An 18,757-nucleotide genomic window follows, 5' to 3' on the forward strand; every position below is an offset into this window, starting at 1 on the left:
ACATAAAAATAAAATAAAGATGTTGTGTCCACTGAAAACTAAAAAATGAATATTAAAAATTCTCTCTCTATATATATATATCTCAAAAAAGAGTGTCACTCTTCATAAAAAAAATAAAAAAATTATCCAGTCTATGGTATTCTGTTATAGCAGCACAACAAGGATTAAAACAATGTAATAAGTAAATGAAGCTAGACATAAAACATCACATATTTTTCAGTTTTTTTTTGTGATATTGGGGATAGAACACAGGGCTTTGTGAATACTGGGAAAGTATACTACCATTGAACTACATCCCCTGTCCCAAAGCCACACAGTGTTTGATTCTATTTATGTGAAATATCCCCAATAGGCAAATCCACAGTGACAGCATATTAAGTGGTGGCCAGCACTTCAGAACAGAAGGGAATGGGGAATGATTACTTAATGGCTATGTAGTTTCCTTTTTAAGGTGATGAAAATGGTCTGGAACTACATAGTGGTAATAGTTGCACAACATTGTGAATGTAGTAGATGACACTGAATTGTAACTTTAAAATGGTTAAAATAGTAACTTTCATACTACATGTGTTTTACTACAATAAAAAAGAAAAGTCTCCCCCCCCCAAGTGCTGGGGATCAAACCCAGGGCATTGCACATGACAGGAAGGAATTCTACCTTAGCCCCTGCCCCAAGTTTTTATATGGGGTAGAGTATGTATGAATGGTGAGCATGAAGCTGAGGCAATGAAAGGTAATAACAATGTGATCAAATGGGGATACACACGGGGCTCAGTGGAAGAGAACTAATTTGAGTGTTTGGTAGAGTAGAAAGGAATGAGAGTCATGAGGAGCAGAGTAAGCTGAAATGGAAGTGACAGTGTTATTTATATCTGAGTGAGCCTGTGTTCCTGGAAACCAGTAATGGTAATGAACCCCGCAACCCCACTCTTGGGTTCTGCAAAAGGCTACCTGCATAGGTGCCTGTCTTAGTCAGCTCTGGTTGCCATAGCAAACTACTAGATTGGTTGGTTTAAACATCAAGAAATTCATTCCTCACAGTTCTGGAGGCTGGGAAATCCAAGATCAAGATGCCTGCTGCTGGGGCTGGGGATGTGGCTCAAGAGGTAGCGTGCTCGCCTGGCATGCGTGCGGCCCGGGTTTGATTCTCAGCATCACATACAAAGATGTTGTGTCCGCTGAAAAATAAATATTTTAAAAAATCTGCTGCTTTTATTTCTGTGAAGGATCTCTTTCTGGCTTGCAGACAACTGCCTTCTAGCATTATACTCATGTGACTTCTTTTTTGTGCACATGGAGAGTGAACAAGCACTTGAGTGTCTCTTCTTATTAGGGCACTGATTCTATGGGATCTGGGTTTTACCCTCATGACCTCATGTAACCCTAGTCACTTCCTAAATGCCTCATCTCCAAATACCACTACATTAGGTTTAGAGTTTCAACATAAAAATTTTGGGAGAGGACAGAATTCCATGTAGTTCCCAGTGTTTTTGCACATTCTGAGAAAAGACCTGTGTCCATACTCTCTCATGACTCAAGAATGACTCCTTTGTTGAATTGCCTCTATAAACTCCTGGTCCCCTTCCTTGTCTTAGGGATGTTTCTTATTAATGAAAGTTTTCCCAATTGCAATAGCCTGAAAAGAAGCATCTCCTTAGTTGTCCTGTGCATTTTGTCTTTCACATCATCAAGTGATAGAGTGTGACTCATGGCGTAGGGTGTTTGGAAGTCCAGAACCTGAGCACTTTCCGTCTCCTGTTCGTTCCTCCACACCTCAAAGAGATTTTGAGCAGAGCCTGATAGGAGTGGGACCTCGGCATCTTGGCCTTCTCAAATCTCTGTGGCAGGTTCCCAGGAATGTGGGCAGGGCGGGGTTACTGTCAGGGCTGTGTGAATTCTCCTCTAGTCTCCGACTAATATCCCTTCTTGCCCAGTCTCATCTCTCCCTACGCTTCTGTCTCTATCTCTCCCTGTACCCGTGTTTATCGGTGTCACTTTCTTCAAAAGTCTTTTTTTTTTCCTGGGACCAGAATTGTACCACCGCTGGTCTTCCCCGCATTTGCACTTTGGTATCTTCCACAGAGGACTATACCAACTCGTGTCTTCTTCATAGCTAGCCCAACAGTACCTATTCCCCTAGCGTTACTTCCTCTAGAAGTCTCCTCCACACTTACTCCGCATTTTCACACTGTAGAGGAATGTATCGTTCTCTTCTTCGATTCTCTTCTGACCGGCAATATTTCCCAGGGAGAACTGTACTATTCCAGGCTCTACTCCTTTTTAGCAGTGGTATCTCCCCGCGGAGGCTCAGTAGCTGCGGGGGCTGTGGTTCTCAGCTCTAAATTTGTAAAAAACATGCATATGATTCACTCATCATTAGCCTGCTTTTGCACAAAGGGCCCCACTCTTATCGCCAGGTTTCCATATTCCTCCCGAAATTCCATCTCTTCCAAACTTTAAGAGGATCATTTTCCCCGCTGTACGGAACGATAAACGTTGTAAAGATGTCTGCTCCCTTGGCAAACCGGCTCACTGGCGCGGCCATTTTTTTTGCCAGCCAAATAATGATCATTGTGGTAACCAAAATAATTTTGGCTACTAGCGCCGATGGCTTCAGGAAAGGCTACTGCGCATGAGCAAGTATAGTGACTGACAGTAACCAAGGCGGGGTAAAGGACTAAAAAGTGGCTGTCGGAGGAAGTTATGACTGATTTTAGAAACATCAAGGGGACTTTACCAGAATAAGAATTCGAATTTTAAGATCAGAGCAGGGGATGAAGGAGGGCAGAGTTCACTCAGAGCGGAAGTGAAAGGGCTGATAGTCTGCAGGCGGAGTGACACCAGCAAGTGTGGACTCTAAAGCCGCGATTTAGTCGGTGAGTACTTGGGGAGGGGCTCTGAGATGAGAGATGAGTGTCTGGGGAGGGAGCTGTAAACGGAGTGATGGGAGTCTCTGGAATGAGTGATGGAGTCTGTGGAGTCGGTGACGGAGGGACTGTGGGATGAATGATGGGTGTATTTGGGGTGTGAGATGAGGGGATCTGTATAATGAGTGATGAGAATTGTAGTGTAAATGTTGGGGGGGGTACTGTGAAATGTGTAATGAGGGTCTCGGGTCAGCGATGGGGAATTTGTGGTAGTGAGTGTTGGATGGCCTATGAGATCCATGATAGGGATGTGTTGTTGAGTGATGGGGATCCGTGGGGAAAACAAATGTCCTTTCCTTTTTTTTTTTTCTTAGCAATTTCGTGGCCATTTTACCAGCTGGCATTTGTATATTTCTGATCTGGTGATTTGGTGAACTTTCAATCTGGGTGTTCCTTGCCATCTGCAACTCTTTTCTTTTCTTCTCCTCCCTCTCAACAGCTCTGCCTTTTTAGGCCTTTGCCTTCTCTCCACAACAGTCAGACATGACTAAGTTCCGGGTAAGTTCTTACTTGCTTCTCCCCTCCCCCTCCCCTTGTTAGGATACTTAAAAGCAAGGAAGCACTATTGTACAGTGGTTAAGACTAAAGACTTTGAGATTAAACTCCTCTTAACAGCTTTATGAGCTTAGGCAAGCCATTTAACCTCTCTGTGCCTTAGTTTTCCTAAGTATAAAATGGGGGTGATGATGATGCTAACAATAACAATAATAATACTTACCTTGTATGGTTGTTGTGAAGATCAATTGAATTAACATGTGTTTAGAACAATTCCTGGTATATACATAGTATGCATTATATATGAGCTTGATGTTAATTATTGTATTAATATTTATACCATAAAATGGATATGTATAAAAATATACAGTTAGGGTTAGAGAAGTAGAGCAAGTCCAAGGCAAGTTTGAAATGTGTATGCATAGATCATAGGATTCTACACATTTATGTTAAGCTACAGTTACCTTTCTAACTTCCTAAAAGCCACAACACAGAGGGAAGTAAACGCACTTGCTTTATTTATCTCACCCATCAGAGAAAGTGAGCTACTTCCTGAGAAGTAAAGTTTTCCTGATGTTGATCAGATAGTTCTCTGATCAATCATCCAAGTCCCCATCAGCAATCTTTTGATAAATACAGGGTTGGGATTGCTCTGCTGTGACTTAGAATATATCCTCATGTTAGCCAAATGTGTCCTGCCAGAACAGAAGTAAGGAATGCAATTTTTCAGGAAACCAAAGCCATCTCTGCACAATGAACTCTCATGTTCTGGATCAACACTGGATTAAAACTTTGATGGTTAAGAACAATCAATAAACCTCATGCCCTTCAAATTCTTTTTGAATACATTTTCTCTCATCTGTGTTTTCAGTACAGCCTGAGAATCCTTGCCCTTTCCCTTTTTAGGCTCAAAAATCATAATGTCCCTGACCATTTTCAGTTCTTTCCTTTCTGCCCTTCTTTAAAAGTCTGAAAATCTGAAATAATTTTGTCATTTTTCCCCTCTTCCTACAGAAGTGAGATAGGAATGGCACCCAAAATTCAAACTCTTGAGGAATGTACAATCCCAAAAGGGGATCTCATATCACCATTCATTTCAGATAACAATTCTATGATGAATTTGGTTAATTTGTGCCTATATACCCCCCTCTCTTCCTTGTCCTTGTTCTTTATATTTACATACATTTAAAACATATAGTTAAGGTATGTCTTCTTTTTATTTATTTATTTTTGGTACTGGGGATTGAACCCAGTGGCACTTTACCACTGAACTACATCCCCAGCCCTTTTTAATTTTTATTTTGAGACAGGGTCTCATTAAATTGCTGAGGTTGGCCTCAAACTTTCAATCCTCCTGCCTTAGTCTCCTGAGTTGCTGAGATTATAGGCTTGTGCCACTGCACCTGGCACATATATTCTTTTGCTGCAATTTGCTCATTAGGTAATACTGTTTTGCAACTTTCTGCTTTCCCTTTACAGAATGATATAATGCAAGTTGAACATCCCTAATCTGAAAATCTGAGATCCACAAAGCTCTAAAATATGAAACTTTTTGTGTTAGAGGTATAATGTCACAAGTGGAAAATTCCACACCTGATCTTGTGTGATGGGTCACAGTCAAAATGCAGGCACAGTAAAAATATTGCATAAAATTGCATCCAGGGTATGATTATAGGGTATTATATGAAACATAAATGGATTTTGTGTTTAGACTTGGATCTCATCTCTAAAATATCTTAAAACAAGAGCCAATTTGTAGTGAGCTTACACTATGCATGATACTGTACTAAGCACTTTATATGCATGGCCATCTTTAATTCACAATAACTGTATGAAGTAGGTACCATTATTATTCACATCCTACAGATGGGAAACTGAGTACCAGAGTGGATAAACAAGTGGCATGGGATTGCACAGTTGATCACTGGCACAGCTGATTACTGCTACAGCTGGGATAGTGCCTTGTTGGTAGAGGATGTTTTTGGTGTTGTTGTTTTGTGTTTTTTGCAGTGCTGGGGATAGAACCCAGGGCCGTGTGCATGCTAGGCAAGTGCTGTACCACTGAGCTATCACCCCAGGTCACACAGATATTTTTAACAGCTGCATTTTTCTCTTGAATGCATGTACCATGATTTATTAATCAGCTCCATATTGAAGGACTTCTGTGTAATTTCTGTTTCAGTGTGGCAGTGATCTCTCTTGTCATCTATCTTTGTATTCAGTGATGACCATTTCTAGAATGTCTGGTTCAAAAGGTGGGCACGTTTTGAACTTGCATAGACATTGCCAAATTGCCTTTTGAGATGTTAGTACAAGTTGATACCTCTACTAACAATGAATGAAAATATCCTTTTGAATTCTCTTGTCATAATTTTAAGCCTTGCCATTTGACAGTTGAAAGTCTCTATTTTTTCATTTATGTTTATTTAATTATCAATGTTTTTGAGCATATTTTCATAATTTTTTCTCTTTTTTACATTTCTTCTGTGAATTGTTCCTTTATATACACTGCTCTTTTTCCTTTGGAGTTTTTGAATCTTTGTCTTACATTTTTTTAAAAAATTATACCTTTATTTTAATTTATTTTTATGTGGTGCTGAGGATCAAACCCAGTACTTCAAACGTGCTAGGCATGCACTCTACCACTGAGCTACAACCTTAGCACCTTTGTCTTATATTTTTTATTTTTATTTTTTACAGTGCTGGGGATCAATCCCAGGGTCTCATACATGCTAGGCAAAACCTCTATCACAGAGCTACATATCCCTGGCCCTGTCTTACTATTTTTAAAACATTTTATGGAAATATGACCCAGAAAAAATCTTTTGTGGTAGATTTATTAAAGCACAATATTTAGAGGAGATATATATCATACAGTTTTTTTAAAAAAAGTCTGCAAATTGAAAACCCCTGTGGAACCAGTACCTGTAACAAAAAGGAAAGAATGACAGGCCTCCCATTAGCCTCCATTCTACTTCCAATCATGGTCTCTTGACTTACTGGTAATCACTTGCTGATTTGTATCACTCTAGATTATTTTGACCTGTTCTTGGATGTTATATAAATGGAATCATACATTATTACTCTTTTGGGCCCAGCTTCTTTCATTCATCATATTTTTTTTTAATTTATTGTTTTGTTTTTGTAGTTCAAAGGATCAAACCCAGGGCCTTACACATACTAGGCAAGTGTTTCTGACACTGAGGTATACCCCAATCCCATTATAATATTTTTAAGATTAACCCTTGTTATTTTATCAGTAGTGTGTTCTCTTTCTGTTACCGTGTACTATTCCATTGTATAAATAGATCACAATTGTTCATCTATTCTACTGCTAATGGATATGACCATTTTGGATTCTATAAATAATATTTTAGATACTTACAAATAATACTTGTATGAATATTTTTATACATGTCTTCGTGAACATATGTGCATTTCCATTGGATATATATATTTGAGAGTCGGGTTGCTAGGTCCTAGGCTAGGGTTATTTTTAGCTTTACTACATCTTTTTCTTCTTTTTTAAACTTTTTTATTTGTTCTAATTAGTAGCGTTACTATATTCTATCAAGTTGTTTTCCAAAGTGGCTATACCACTTTACTCCCACCAACAATGTATGAGAGTTTCGGTTGCTCTACATCCCTGCCACCATTTGGGTTGTTGGTCTTTACTTTATCCATTCTGTTTGTATACATTTGTATCTCCTTGTGGTTTAAGTTTGCATTTCTCTGATGACTAATGATATTGACCACCTTTTCATTTGTGTTTTGACCATTGGGAGAGCCTCATTTGTGAAGTATCTATTCAAATTTTTTTTCTCTAGTTTTTCTGTTGTCTTATTGATTAATAGGAGTTGTTTATAGTTCATATAGTATAAAAGTCCTTAGGTATTGCAGATATCTTGTATAAGATTTTTTTTGGCAGTGCTAGGGATTGAATTCAGGTCTTTTCAGATACTAGGCAAATGTTTTACCACTGACCTACATGGTCAGCCCCCAAGAAGTCTTTTTTGAAATGATTAAATTTTAAACAGTAGCTTGTCTCTGAAGAATATTCCCCTTACCTTAAAAAACCATCACTCCAATCACCCTGGTCTGATCAGTACGTATTGTATACATATATTGATATATCATACTGTAACCCATAAATATGTACAATTAATATGTGTCAATTAAAAATATTAAAAATAGATTTACTGATATTTTGGGAAAGTACCATCACTTTAATTTTTATCAAACTGATTGAACAAAAGTATGCAATTACAGGGATCAGTGTCATTCGAGGATGTGGCTGTGGACTTCACCCAGGAAGAATGGAATCGACTGGACCCTACTCAGAGGACCCTATACAGAGATGTGATGCTAGAGAATTATAGCCATCTTGTTTCTCTGGGTGAGGATGGCTTCCCTTAGTAATCACAGTGTCCCTAGCAGAATAACTTTCCATCTCTGAATGAAGTAATTCAATTCTTTGAACTCAAGTGGTAGGGGTTAAAGGTTCTTATTCCCTTTAAACTGATCAAGGCGTTTGTATTTTCATCTCCCATGTGAAATTTACCCTCATTAAAATGTACCTTCCTAATTTTTTGAAGCCCTGAAAGCCACACAGAGGCTCCCAAATCTTGTATCATTTCCCATTACAGGGTATCCTATTACCAAACCAGATGTGATTGCCTCTTTGGAGAATGGAGTTCTTGAGATCATAAAGAGAGAAATCCCAAGTTCAAGTTGTACAGGTAAGAAGTGAGAGATGATACTCTTTAGGATCTCTGAATGCTGACCACTTTTGAATGCTCTGAAATATCTTCCTAAAGAATATACACTATTGTTGCGTATTCCATATTGTTAGTCTTGTGAGATATTGTCTCAAAATAATCTTGGAATAAGATGGCAAGGAGCTGGATTATACTCTAGCTTTGTCCTTCTGCTTCTCTCAATAACCTCAATTGTTTTTAGCCTTTCTGAAAAGCCCTTTGCAATTAGAGTCTTTTTTCCCCCAAATCCTGGATCTGCTACCTTCCAATATCCATTTTCCTATTCATGACTCCCTAGCCTATTTTTACATTCTCTTCCCAGTTTTAAGCTATTTTCTTAAACAATCTTGTCATTTATTGTTACTTCTGTCTCAATGTCTATTGGATCAACTTGTTTTTCTTTTTTTTTTCTTTTTTTTTTTTTTACTCCTTGAGCTCTGAGTGTAGCACAGACATATACTTGGAATTTCTTTCTGACTGGTATCTAGACTTAAAAGAAATTAAAATTCAACCCCATCAGAGGCCTGCATCTTTCAAAGGTGTATTCACAGAGTATGGTTTATTATTTTTTCTAGAAGATGAGCAAGCTGAAGACCAGCTGGAGAACCACCAGGAAAACCAAAACAGACACCTGAGGCAAGCTATATCCATTGATGAGAAAAATGTGTCTAAGGAAAGAGCTCATGAATTTGATGGCTTTGTAAACCCACTTCCTCAGAGCACATGGGTAGTTTCTTCAGGACACACACCCTATATAACTGACTCATATGGGAAAAGTTTTAAAGATAATTTTGGCTTACTCAGTCCTAATAGTCTGAGCTTGACAGCTCAGAAATGTTACGAATGTAATCGATGTGGGAAATTATTAATTCATGGCAGGCATGAAAAAAATAATGGAATGATACCCCTTGACTATAATACATATGAGAAAGGTCATAGTCTTAACTTTGTTCAGCATAATCTGACTCAAGTTGCAGAACCAACCTATGAATGTCCTGAGTGTAGAATACCCCTCAGCACGAATTCACTCCTTATTGTTCATCAGATCACTCACATAGGAGAGAAACCTTATGAATATACAGAATGCAGAGAGGTATTCAACAAGACTGCACACCTCAGTATACATCAGACCATGCACACAGGAGACAAACTTTTTGAGTGTAATGAATGTGGCAAATCCTTCAGAGAGGAATCAACCCTGCATATACATCAAAGAACTCATACAGGTGAAAAACCATATGTATGCACTGAGTGTGGCAAAGCTTTCCAAGAAAAGACAAAGCTCATCATACATCGACGAACTCACAAAGGAGAGAAACCCTATAAATGTTCAGAATGTGAGAAAACCTTCAACCAGAAGGCGCACCTCAGTGTTCATCAGAGAACACACACAGGAGAGAAACCTTTTGAATGCAGTGATTGTGGCAAATACTTCAGAGAGAAATCAACACTGAATATACATCAAAGAACTCATACAGGAGAGAAGCCGTATTTATGCAATGAGTGTGGCAAAGCCTTCCGAGAGAAGACGAAGCTCATCATACATCAGAGAACTCACACAGGAGAGAAACCCTATGAATGTTTAGAATGTGGGAGAGCCTTCAATCAAAAGGCACACCTCAGTGTACATCAGAGGACACACACAGGTGAGAAACCTTTTGAATGTAATGAATGTGGCAAATCTTTCAGAGAGAAATCAACACTGCGTAGACATCAAAGAATCCATACAGGAGAGAAACCTTATGTGTGTTCAGACTGTGGAAGAGCATTCACCCTTAAGCTGAGCCTCAGTGCTCATCAGAGAATTCATACAGGAGAAAAAACTGATGGATGTACTGTATGTGGAAAAGTCTTCTCCCGGAAGTCATATCTTATGCTACATCAGAGAGCTCATACAGGAGAAAAATTTGAGAAATCCTATGAATGCAATGAATGTGATAAAGCATTCTTCCAGAAATCATATCTCATTATTCACCAGAGAGTTCACACAGGGGAGAAACCCTACGAGTGTAATGTATGTGAGAAAGCTTTCTCCCAAAAATCATATCTCATTATACATCAACGAACTCATACAGGAGAGAAACCCTATAAATGTGATAAGTGTAATAGAGCCTTCAGAGAAAAGTCTAAACTCACTGTACATCAGAGAACTCACATAGGAGAGAAGCCCTATGACTGTCCTGAATATGAGAGAAACCTTCTAGAAGTCAAAGATCAGCAAGGATTAGAGAACTCTGAGAGAGAAGAGACCAAAGAACTGAAAATGGAACATCCTTTGTAGGAAAGTCAAAGAAAAAGTGAGGTGGGGGAATCCTGCTTTAGGGTGATCAGGGATGGCTTTTCTGAGGACATGACATTTGATTTTAGATCTGAAAACAAAGCACCAGCCATACTGGGGGAAGAGCATTCCAGGAAGAAGAAATAGCAAGGGCCAAGGTCCTGAAGCAAAAAACTGGGCCTTTCATGCTTATATCATGGATGTATATTGAATGACTTTACACCAAAAAGGTTGTTCAACATTAAAATCTTTTGAAGTTTTGAATCTATGAGAGATGTCATTAGGAAGCCAAACCTCACCATAAATCTGGGCAAAGATATCAAGGGAAGCCCAATTTAATTAATTTCAATAATCATAGTCCCTTGGAAATGAAATAAGGGAAACATGTTTCCAAATTTAATATCCAACTCTCACAAAAAATTAAGAAAAGCTATTATTAAGAACACTCATTTTGTCATCTTTCATCATGGGTAATAAATGTTATCTCCAAGAAAAACAGAGTTCACCAAATGATATGAAATTACATAATTAAAGATAACCACAAAAGGAAAAACAATGAAGAATATACTATAAATGTTCAGATATTAGAAAGGACATTTAAGCAGAACAATGTAAAGAAAACAACACTACAGCATCAAATCCAGTTTCCAGAAGTAGCAACAGTTGATAATGCTTGCATTTTCACCACAGCCTGTTGGGTAAGATTTTTGGCTATGTTTCTCTGTGTGGATCTTCCTCTTCTCTGAGACTCATCCTATAGCCTTCCCCAAAAGACTATAAGCTGCACGACAGGTTTTTAGAAGATCCGTTTTTGACTCAAATTCACTGGCGTTTATTTCTGCTGCTTTTGATGAATAACTATCACATTCAGAAGTCAGTACCCAGAGTAAAAGCACCTTTTATGGACACCCAGGGAAATGTGAACTTTGGTTATCTATGTTGTTTGGGGCTGAGCACAGGGGAAATCCTTTAAAGGAAGGGAGCTTGAGTTTTCTTTGGCATGCAGTGGCCACTAGCTGTTTCAATGATCATCTGCTCTGGATGTAGTGAATATTGAAAGCAAGGCTTTGAGTAGTTGAGAATCCACCCTCAACCAAAGAATACAAAGGACATGATTAACTGCTTCTTCATGGGAGTGGCTGCTTCCAGTGGGGCTGGCCAATGAAAAGAATGGTAAGTTCAAATTCCTAAATGCTCTGCTGAAGACACAGACTGAACCCTGGGCATTGTGTAAAAAGAAATTATTACCTGTGCACTCATTGAATTCCTTCTTAAATTCCCAGTGTGTCATTTGCAATTTAGGTTTTGATTTTGAAAGAGATGATGGGGGGCTGAGAATTAGAATGATGACATGTGGGAGAATGTGAATATTTTAAACTCCCAGTTCCCACTGAGCTTCCTGTGTAAACTGAGTTTAATCCCATTCTCCCCTGATGAGACTGTATCTGTCGAAAATAAAGACTCTGTAGTGACCTCAACTGAGACTGATACTTCTTCAGGGAAGCCAACTTTCATATACTTCCATCCTGGCTCTATCTCTATACCTGTAATTGTCTTTTTTAAATATTTATTTTTTTTTTTAGTTGTAGTTGGACACAATACCTTTATTTATTTATTTTTTATGTGGTGCTGAGGATTGAACCCAGGGTCTCGCATGTGCTAGGTGAGCTCTCTACTGCTGAGCCACAACCACAGCCCCTATAACTGTCTTTTGCACCAAGCACTTTATATACTTTACATATGTTAATTCACTTAATCCTCCCAATAACCTCATAGGGTCACTAATACCATTATCATCCTCATTTTCCAGATCAGCAGACTGAGGCACAGAGAAATTAAGTGCCTCGTTTAAGGCAATACATCCAGTAAGTGGTAGAGATGGTATTTGATTCAAGGAGCACCTATGCTCTTAATCACTACACTGTCCTTTCTCCTACCCCAAGTCATCTGGTGTCTCGATTACAGTTGTGAAGATATGGGGGAAGTGACTGAAAGGTGGTACCTTCAGGGATTGGAAAAATGAAGAATCAGGCAAAGGCTTTTGCACTGCTTGTAGATATCATCTTTATTAAATCCACAAAAGAAAAAAAAAAGACAGGAAAGGATAATCTCTATCCCTGTGAATTCCAGTCATGATTCAGGTTTCCTTGGGTTCGCTTTTACATATATTTCACACCCCTTGAGCCATTCAGATAAATCATGGCCAGAGCAATGCCGGGTCCAAGAATCCCTGGGAGATGAAGGGAGGGAGGAAAGATGAAGTGGATAACTTGATGAGGCAATACCCCTATCTCTGGCTGTCCAGGGTCCAGACCATCCCATGAACTTACCAGGCCTTCATACTTCCTGGTGCATTCACAACCCGCTTGGCACACAAGATGTCATCCAGAATATGGCGGTTGAGCAGGTCTAGGGGGTGAGAGAGGAACATGATGATCTGGTGCACTTGGCAGAGGGTGACAGCATATGGAGGGCCCAGGGTTTCTAGATTCCTTGGGGGCCTGAATTACATCAACCACTACATTGGCTGATTGTGGATGACCTCCACTCTTTTGTTAGCTGGTTATAAATTACCTCAAGTGCCCTGTTGACTGGTTCTGTACAACCTTAACTCTGGTTGGCTTTAAGTATCACATTGGCAGGTTATGAGTAACCTCAGTCACCATTATTGGCTCATCCCAGACTCCCTCAAATTCCACATTGGCCAAGTCTGGATGACTTCAACTGTCATTATATTCAGTTAACAATGTTCTCAACTGTAATACTGGCTGGTCTAGCATCACCTGAACCAGCTGATTGGGAAGATAATTAACTGTCATGTTGGTCATTCCTAGTGACTTCAAACAGTATGTTTTCAGGTCCTAGATACATCCAATTCCTATTTTGACTGGTTATGAATGACCCCAACCTCCATACTGGCTAGTTCTGTTCAACCACAGCCACCATAGTACCTTGTCCTAGATAATCTCAACTTCCATGTTGGCTGGACCAGGATGACTTTTAACTGTCATTTAGCTAGTTGTTAATGATCTCAACTGCCATGTTGACCATCCTAAACAATCTCAATTACCATTTTGACTAGTTATAAATAACTTCAACCTCCCTTTTAGTTATCCTGGATTATTGCAATTTCCATGTTGTCACACTGAGCAACCTTAACCTTCATTTTATTCAGCTTTGAAAAAATTCATTATTCATTTACTCTTAGACAACCTCAAGCTCTATGGTGGCCAGTCCTAGACCATCTCAACCTTCAATCTGGCCAATCATCGGTGACCTCTTCTGCTATGTTGACTGGACTTACACAATCTAAACCTTCATTTGGGCTGGCTCCAAATAAGTTAGTCTCCATTTTGGCCTGTCTTGGACAACTTCATCCATCATTCAGGACAATCCTCAAACAACTTCATTGCTATTCTATTTTGTCCTGACCATCACAACACTCTCATCTGGAAAGTTCTCTCATTTCTACACATAGGTAGTTTTTTTTTTTTTTTTCCCAGTGCTGGGGATTGAACTCAGGACCTTGTGCATGTGAGGCAACCACTCTACCAACTGAGCTACATCCTCAGCCCTGGTAGTTTGTTTTTGTTCCTACTTCCAATCATCTGCTTCTTCCCTTGGGGCCTATACAACCTCAACTCCAAATCAGAATAGTCTCCCCATATATTTCACATGACACTGAATTGTCTGTTTCCTGAGTCTCAAAAAACTATAGCCTCCACTCTGGGTCAGATTCAAGGGCTCTGCATTCTCTAGACCTAGGCAACATGTCATTGTAGTCTGGTTAAGGATTTAGGATGGTGTCTCAAACAACACAGGCAACTTTCTTCCTTTCCCCATAATTTTTCTACATTTGTAGGAGATTACAGTTTAGATAATCTTGCCTTTTTGTGTGTGGCATGTAGGGCCAGGCACTAGGGATCTTGTATTCATACTTTTGCCTTACCATGACAATCCATATGGCAGAGGTTCTGGGTGGGTGTGACACCGTTGTCACACCACCAGGCAGAGTTCAGCTGGAAAATGCCATATTCACTACTGCCATCGGGATTGTGATCCACGAAAGAGGTGTCAAAGCCGCTCTCGTAGTGTGCCATGCACAACCCTGGGACAGAGAGAGAAAGAGAGATAAGAAGTAGGAGGCAGACATAGGGTCCAGGAATAAGAATGGCTAGGATGGGTGTGACAATGGGGATGATTGTCATCTTAGTTGTGAGACTGATGATCTTGGTTTGGTGGTGGGGTGTTGATGCTGATGATTCTGGGTGAGATATCAGTGATGGTGGTAGTGATGGTATTCATGGTGATAACAGTGGTGATGATATGGTCAGTAATAATGGTGTTGATGGTAGAGACTGAGTTGATGACATTAGAGTTGAGTTAAACCACTCACCACAGTTAGAAAGTAACTAGAGGTCAGGCCCTGACCCAGAGAGGTGAAAAATGACAAGAGAAGCCTGGGTCTGAGTGTGGTTAATGGCTTGGGGTATGGAAGGGACTTGGGGCAAATAGAGTCTCACAGTCTCCAATTTCGTAGCCTCTGTAGCCATCAAGGCCTGCCTTCTCCAGCTTCTTTGCCAGCTCGCAACGTTCATAAATCTTGGCATCCACACTGGCAATGATCAGTGTGGCCCAGATCACTAACACAGTGCCCCAGGCCAACATTATGACACCCGCAAGCCCTTGTAGCTGATGTCTTGCTTCAGATTCACCCTGCAGTGTTCAGAAATAGGGGCATTCTGGAACTCTGAGCTCTATGAGCACTGACTGGTCTAAGTGATATATTCTGGAACATAGAAGCTAGAGGTCTGGGCACCTCACTACTTTCCCCAATGCCAATTCTCCTAGAGACCAAGAGACACACAAAGAAAAATAAAGATACTGACAGAGATGGAAGGAGACAAAAAGACAGAGAAACCCAGTGGTGTCAGAAAGATGCAGGGAGAGAAGGGTTGGCAACACACCAAATACAGACAGTCTAACTTGAATACTAAGCCTCACACTGGACCCACATTCACCTAAATTTCTTAATGCTGTACCACTCTACTCTCAACACCTATGTGTTAGAACTTGGTTACCTCCATTTCCATTCATTCTAGTCCCATTCACCACTATTTCCCAGACTGCTCACTGATCAGTGGTATTCATCACGCTGTGCCTATTACCATCTCTGATTTCTCATCCTCTACAGAATATGCTCTGCCCCCATTACCTCCATTTACTCATTATCTTAGTCTGTTTGTGCTGCTATAACATAATACCTGAGACTGGAGAATTTAAAAAGAATAGAAATTAACAATTCTGTCAGCTGGGAAATTCTAAGATAAAGGCAATGATATTTTGTGATGGTTTTCTTGCTGTAGTCTCCAGAAAGAGTTCCTGAAAGCCCTTTTCAGAGCTGCATTAATTCATTCATGAGGGCAAAGCCCTTATGACCTAAACACCTCCTCAAATGACCTCCTTTCCAACACTGTTGCCTTGGGGATTAAGTTTCTAACACCTGAATTTTGGAGGGGACACATTCAAACCATAACACTCATCTTTGGCTCTTCCTATACCTCTCTGTATTCATTGTGTGGTTCCATCTTAACTTACTAGAATCTTCTCCAATTATAATCACACTCTGTCCCACATCACATATTACAAATGATATCTTACACACACATACTCACATTCAACTGTTTTTTCACCTTCATTCTTGGTCTATCTTTTATTTCCCAGTTCACTTATACTCTCATCTAATTATGTTCACTCACACTGGGCTTCCTTTTACCACAATTCCCTGACCCATTTATTTATCATTGTCCAAATGTTCTCAAATCACATTCTTTCTTCACCTCCATTCACTCTCACTCAGACTCATTTCCTACTTTCACCTCTACTTCCTGGCACTGCACCAACTGACTCCTGTTCACTTTGGTGCCCCATCCTTCAGCTTTGTTCATTGACTCCCGGCCTCATTATCTCCTCCACTTACTCAATCCCTTTCTGCCCTTTCCTTACCTGTATTCTCCAAGATGCTGACCCCATCGGCCCCCTTTCCTGGAACTCTGTGATGTATTATTCCCAAACACTAGCTCATGTTACCCATATGAACTCACTCTATGCTCAGTCATCTCCATTGTTTTTCAATTTCCTCTTCATTAGCTCCCCTTACTTTCATTTTTCCTAAATGCCTCATTCATTTAAATTCATTTCTAATGTAACCCCTATTACCCTCTTCTCACTTCTGCTCCTGATTCATGTCTAGTTGCTCCTTCTCTGCCCCAGTAACCCTATTCAGTCATACTTTGCCTTGAATTCACCACTTTTTGCCCATATTGGGCCTGATGTTACACTGATTACTTATTCTGGGTGGACCATGTGACTTTCATCTCCTCTTCTTTTTTAAAGAAATTTTTTTTAGTTGCAGATGGACACGATACCTTTATTATTTATTTATTTATTTTTATGTGGTGCTGAGGATTGAACCCAGTGCCTCATACATGCTAGGCAAGCACTCTACCACTGAGCCACAACCCCGGCCCTTATCTCCTCTCTTTTTGCCTCACAATATCCACATTTACTTACCTTCTGCTCTTTGCTTCCAATCCTTCTCATTCTGCCCACCATTCATGTATATTCACATCTGTTGATTCACACTGGGATCCAGGTCACTACCCTGCATTACCCCTATCCAATTTCAGCCTGCCCCACTCACCTCTAGTCACTTTCCTTCTCCCTTATAGTATCTCTGTTCAAACTGGACTCTAATCACTCTTGTTTTTTTCCATTTGTGCACCCCCACTCTTCTCTCTGAGTTCCACATTACCCCAATTCTCTCCTACTTTCCCTCTAAATTCACCTCTCCAATCATATTGTGTCTCATAAACCATTAGTCACACTCTAATCCTTAGCATTTCTATCAATTCTATTCGCATTTACCAACTTTCTTTGCCCCATTCACTCAGTCTACATCCACTATTACCTTTCTTTAATTAGATTGTGTTTCACTTTTTCATCACATATTCAGTCTCATCCATAATATCAATGTAATTCAAAATCTAGTGCATGGTCATTCCTTTACTCTGCCCATGCACATCTCTCCTCATGCATTCTTCTCTGCTGCTCATTCACTTTCATTCCATTACACTTTGCCTCTCTCCTTGACCCAATTCACTCCCAATTTGACTTTCATTCGCCATTATTCATATTGGCTCACCAGTGCTATGTATCCTGTTTACTGACTCACGTTGGCTGAACAGAAAAGTCTGATATATTGTTCAGGATTAGGTTTGGCTGCACGAATCAACACCACTAAAAATGTCCTTGACTTCAAGAGGAGGTAAGGGGATTACTTTCTTGGAGGCAAGGCAGTTCAATGCTAATGTGTTGACTTCAGTGTCACCAGAGACATGACTCCTTCTGTGCTATTTTTCTGCCAACTTCACTGCTTCCTTTTGGTCCTGAACAACTATTAAATATTGGCAATAGCAGGCTGTAGCTGTAGCTCAGAGGCAGAGTGCATGCCTAGCATATGTGAGGTAGTGGGTTCGAGCCTTAGCACCACATAAACAAATAAAATAAAGGTATTCTGTCCATCTACAACTACAAAAAATTTAAAAAAAAATTGGCAACACTTTCATGGTCTTTTTTTTTAGAGAGAGAGAGAGAGAGAGAGAGAGAGAGAGAGAGAGAATTTTTAATATTTATTTTTTTTAGTTCTCGGCGGACACAACATCTTTTGTTGGTATGTGGTGCTGAGGATCGAACCCGGGCCGCACGCATGCCAGGCAAGCGCGCTACCACTTGAGCCACATCCCCAGCCTCATGGTCTTGATAAGATATATCTTAAGAGCTCAACAGCCAGGTGGGGGGCCTTTTCCCTTATCTTTGGGTGAGGGTGCCACACCATACAGAGCCTGTAGTGGGACCACTTACCTGTCAATCTCCCATACCCTTTCACTTGGCCACCTGCTGCCTAGACTACTGTATGAGGAGGTTGCACCTGTAGGGACTGATGGTAGAGGATGCCCTGAATAGAGAGTGGGAGTTCTGGCTCTGCAGCAGGAAATCTGGCCTCACATAGCTTATGGATGTGTACTGTGGACCTTGGGAAAGTTTCTGAGGGGCAATATCACTGGCTCATAAACATTTCTGGAGCCCACAATCAGCACATCTCAATTTCCACCAACCCCAAAGGATTTCCCTGCTTTCATAGGTGTGTGTGTGTGTGTGTGTGTGTGTGTGTGTGTACACTCTCATGAGTGCAAGGTGGTAAGGGATAAAAGTGCAAGGCTGAAAGAGACCAAACTATG

The 18,757-nt window shown here is 40.1% G+C and overlaps 2 protein-coding genes across 5 annotated transcripts; one reads left to right on the top strand and one right to left on the bottom strand.

Moving 5' to 3' along the window:
• Nucleotides 1–2,644: 2,644 nt before the first annotated feature.
• On the top strand, nt 2,645–11,925 carry LOC308639017 (uncharacterized protein). Of its 4 annotated transcripts, XM_081276951.1 has the most exons (6): nt 2,645–2,876; nt 3,367–3,425; nt 5,605–5,677; nt 7,692–7,818; nt 8,069–8,161; nt 8,755–11,925. In XM_081276951.1, the coding sequence occupies exons 4-6, from the start codon at nt 7,785–7,787 to the stop codon at nt 10,458–10,460; spliced, it is 1,833 nt and encodes a 610-aa protein (XP_081133077.1). In that variant the 5' UTR covers nt 2,645–2,876; nt 3,367–3,425; nt 5,605–5,677; nt 7,692–7,784; the 3' UTR covers nt 10,461–11,925. The 4 variants fall into 4 exon arrangements, with proteins under 4 accessions (XP_081133077.1, XP_081133075.1, XP_081133076.1 ...); XM_081276949.1 differs by lacking the exon at nt 5,605–5,677; XM_081276950.1 differs by lacking the exon at nt 5,605–5,677 and having other exon boundaries at nt 8,758–11,925.
• A 662-nt stretch (nt 11,926–12,587) lies between these two features.
• LOC308639409 (sperm acrosome-associated protein 5-like) lies at nt 12,588–15,125 on the bottom strand (the record flags this gene model as incomplete). The annotated part of the gene is made up of 4 exons (XM_081277674.1): nt 12,588–12,687; nt 12,788–12,866; nt 14,407–14,565; nt 14,981–15,125. The coding sequence occupies 4 exons, from the start codon at nt 15,123–15,125 to the stop codon at nt 12,588–12,590; spliced, it is 483 nt and encodes a 160-aa protein (XP_081133800.1).
• Between the last annotated feature and the right edge of the window lie 3,632 nt (nt 15,126–18,757).

Source organism: Spermophilus citellus (genome assembly GCF_964194105.1).
Source record: "Spermophilus citellus genome assembly, chromosome: X".
In the NCBI taxonomy this organism is placed as follows: Eukaryota; Metazoa; Chordata; class Mammalia; order Rodentia; family Sciuridae; genus Spermophilus; species Spermophilus citellus.

Excerpts from the sequence above, each read along its gene's own strand:
- LOC308639017 (XM_081276949.1), top strand. Across the intron at positions 7,819-8,068 it reads TAGCCATCTTGTTTCTCTGG|GGTATCCTATTACCAAACCA; the intron begins GTGAGGATGGCT and ends TTCCCATTACAG. Across the intron at positions 8,162-8,754 it reads CCCAAGTTCAAGTTGTACAG|AAGATGAGCAAGCTGAAGAC; the intron begins GTAAGAAGTGAG and ends TATTTTTTCTAG.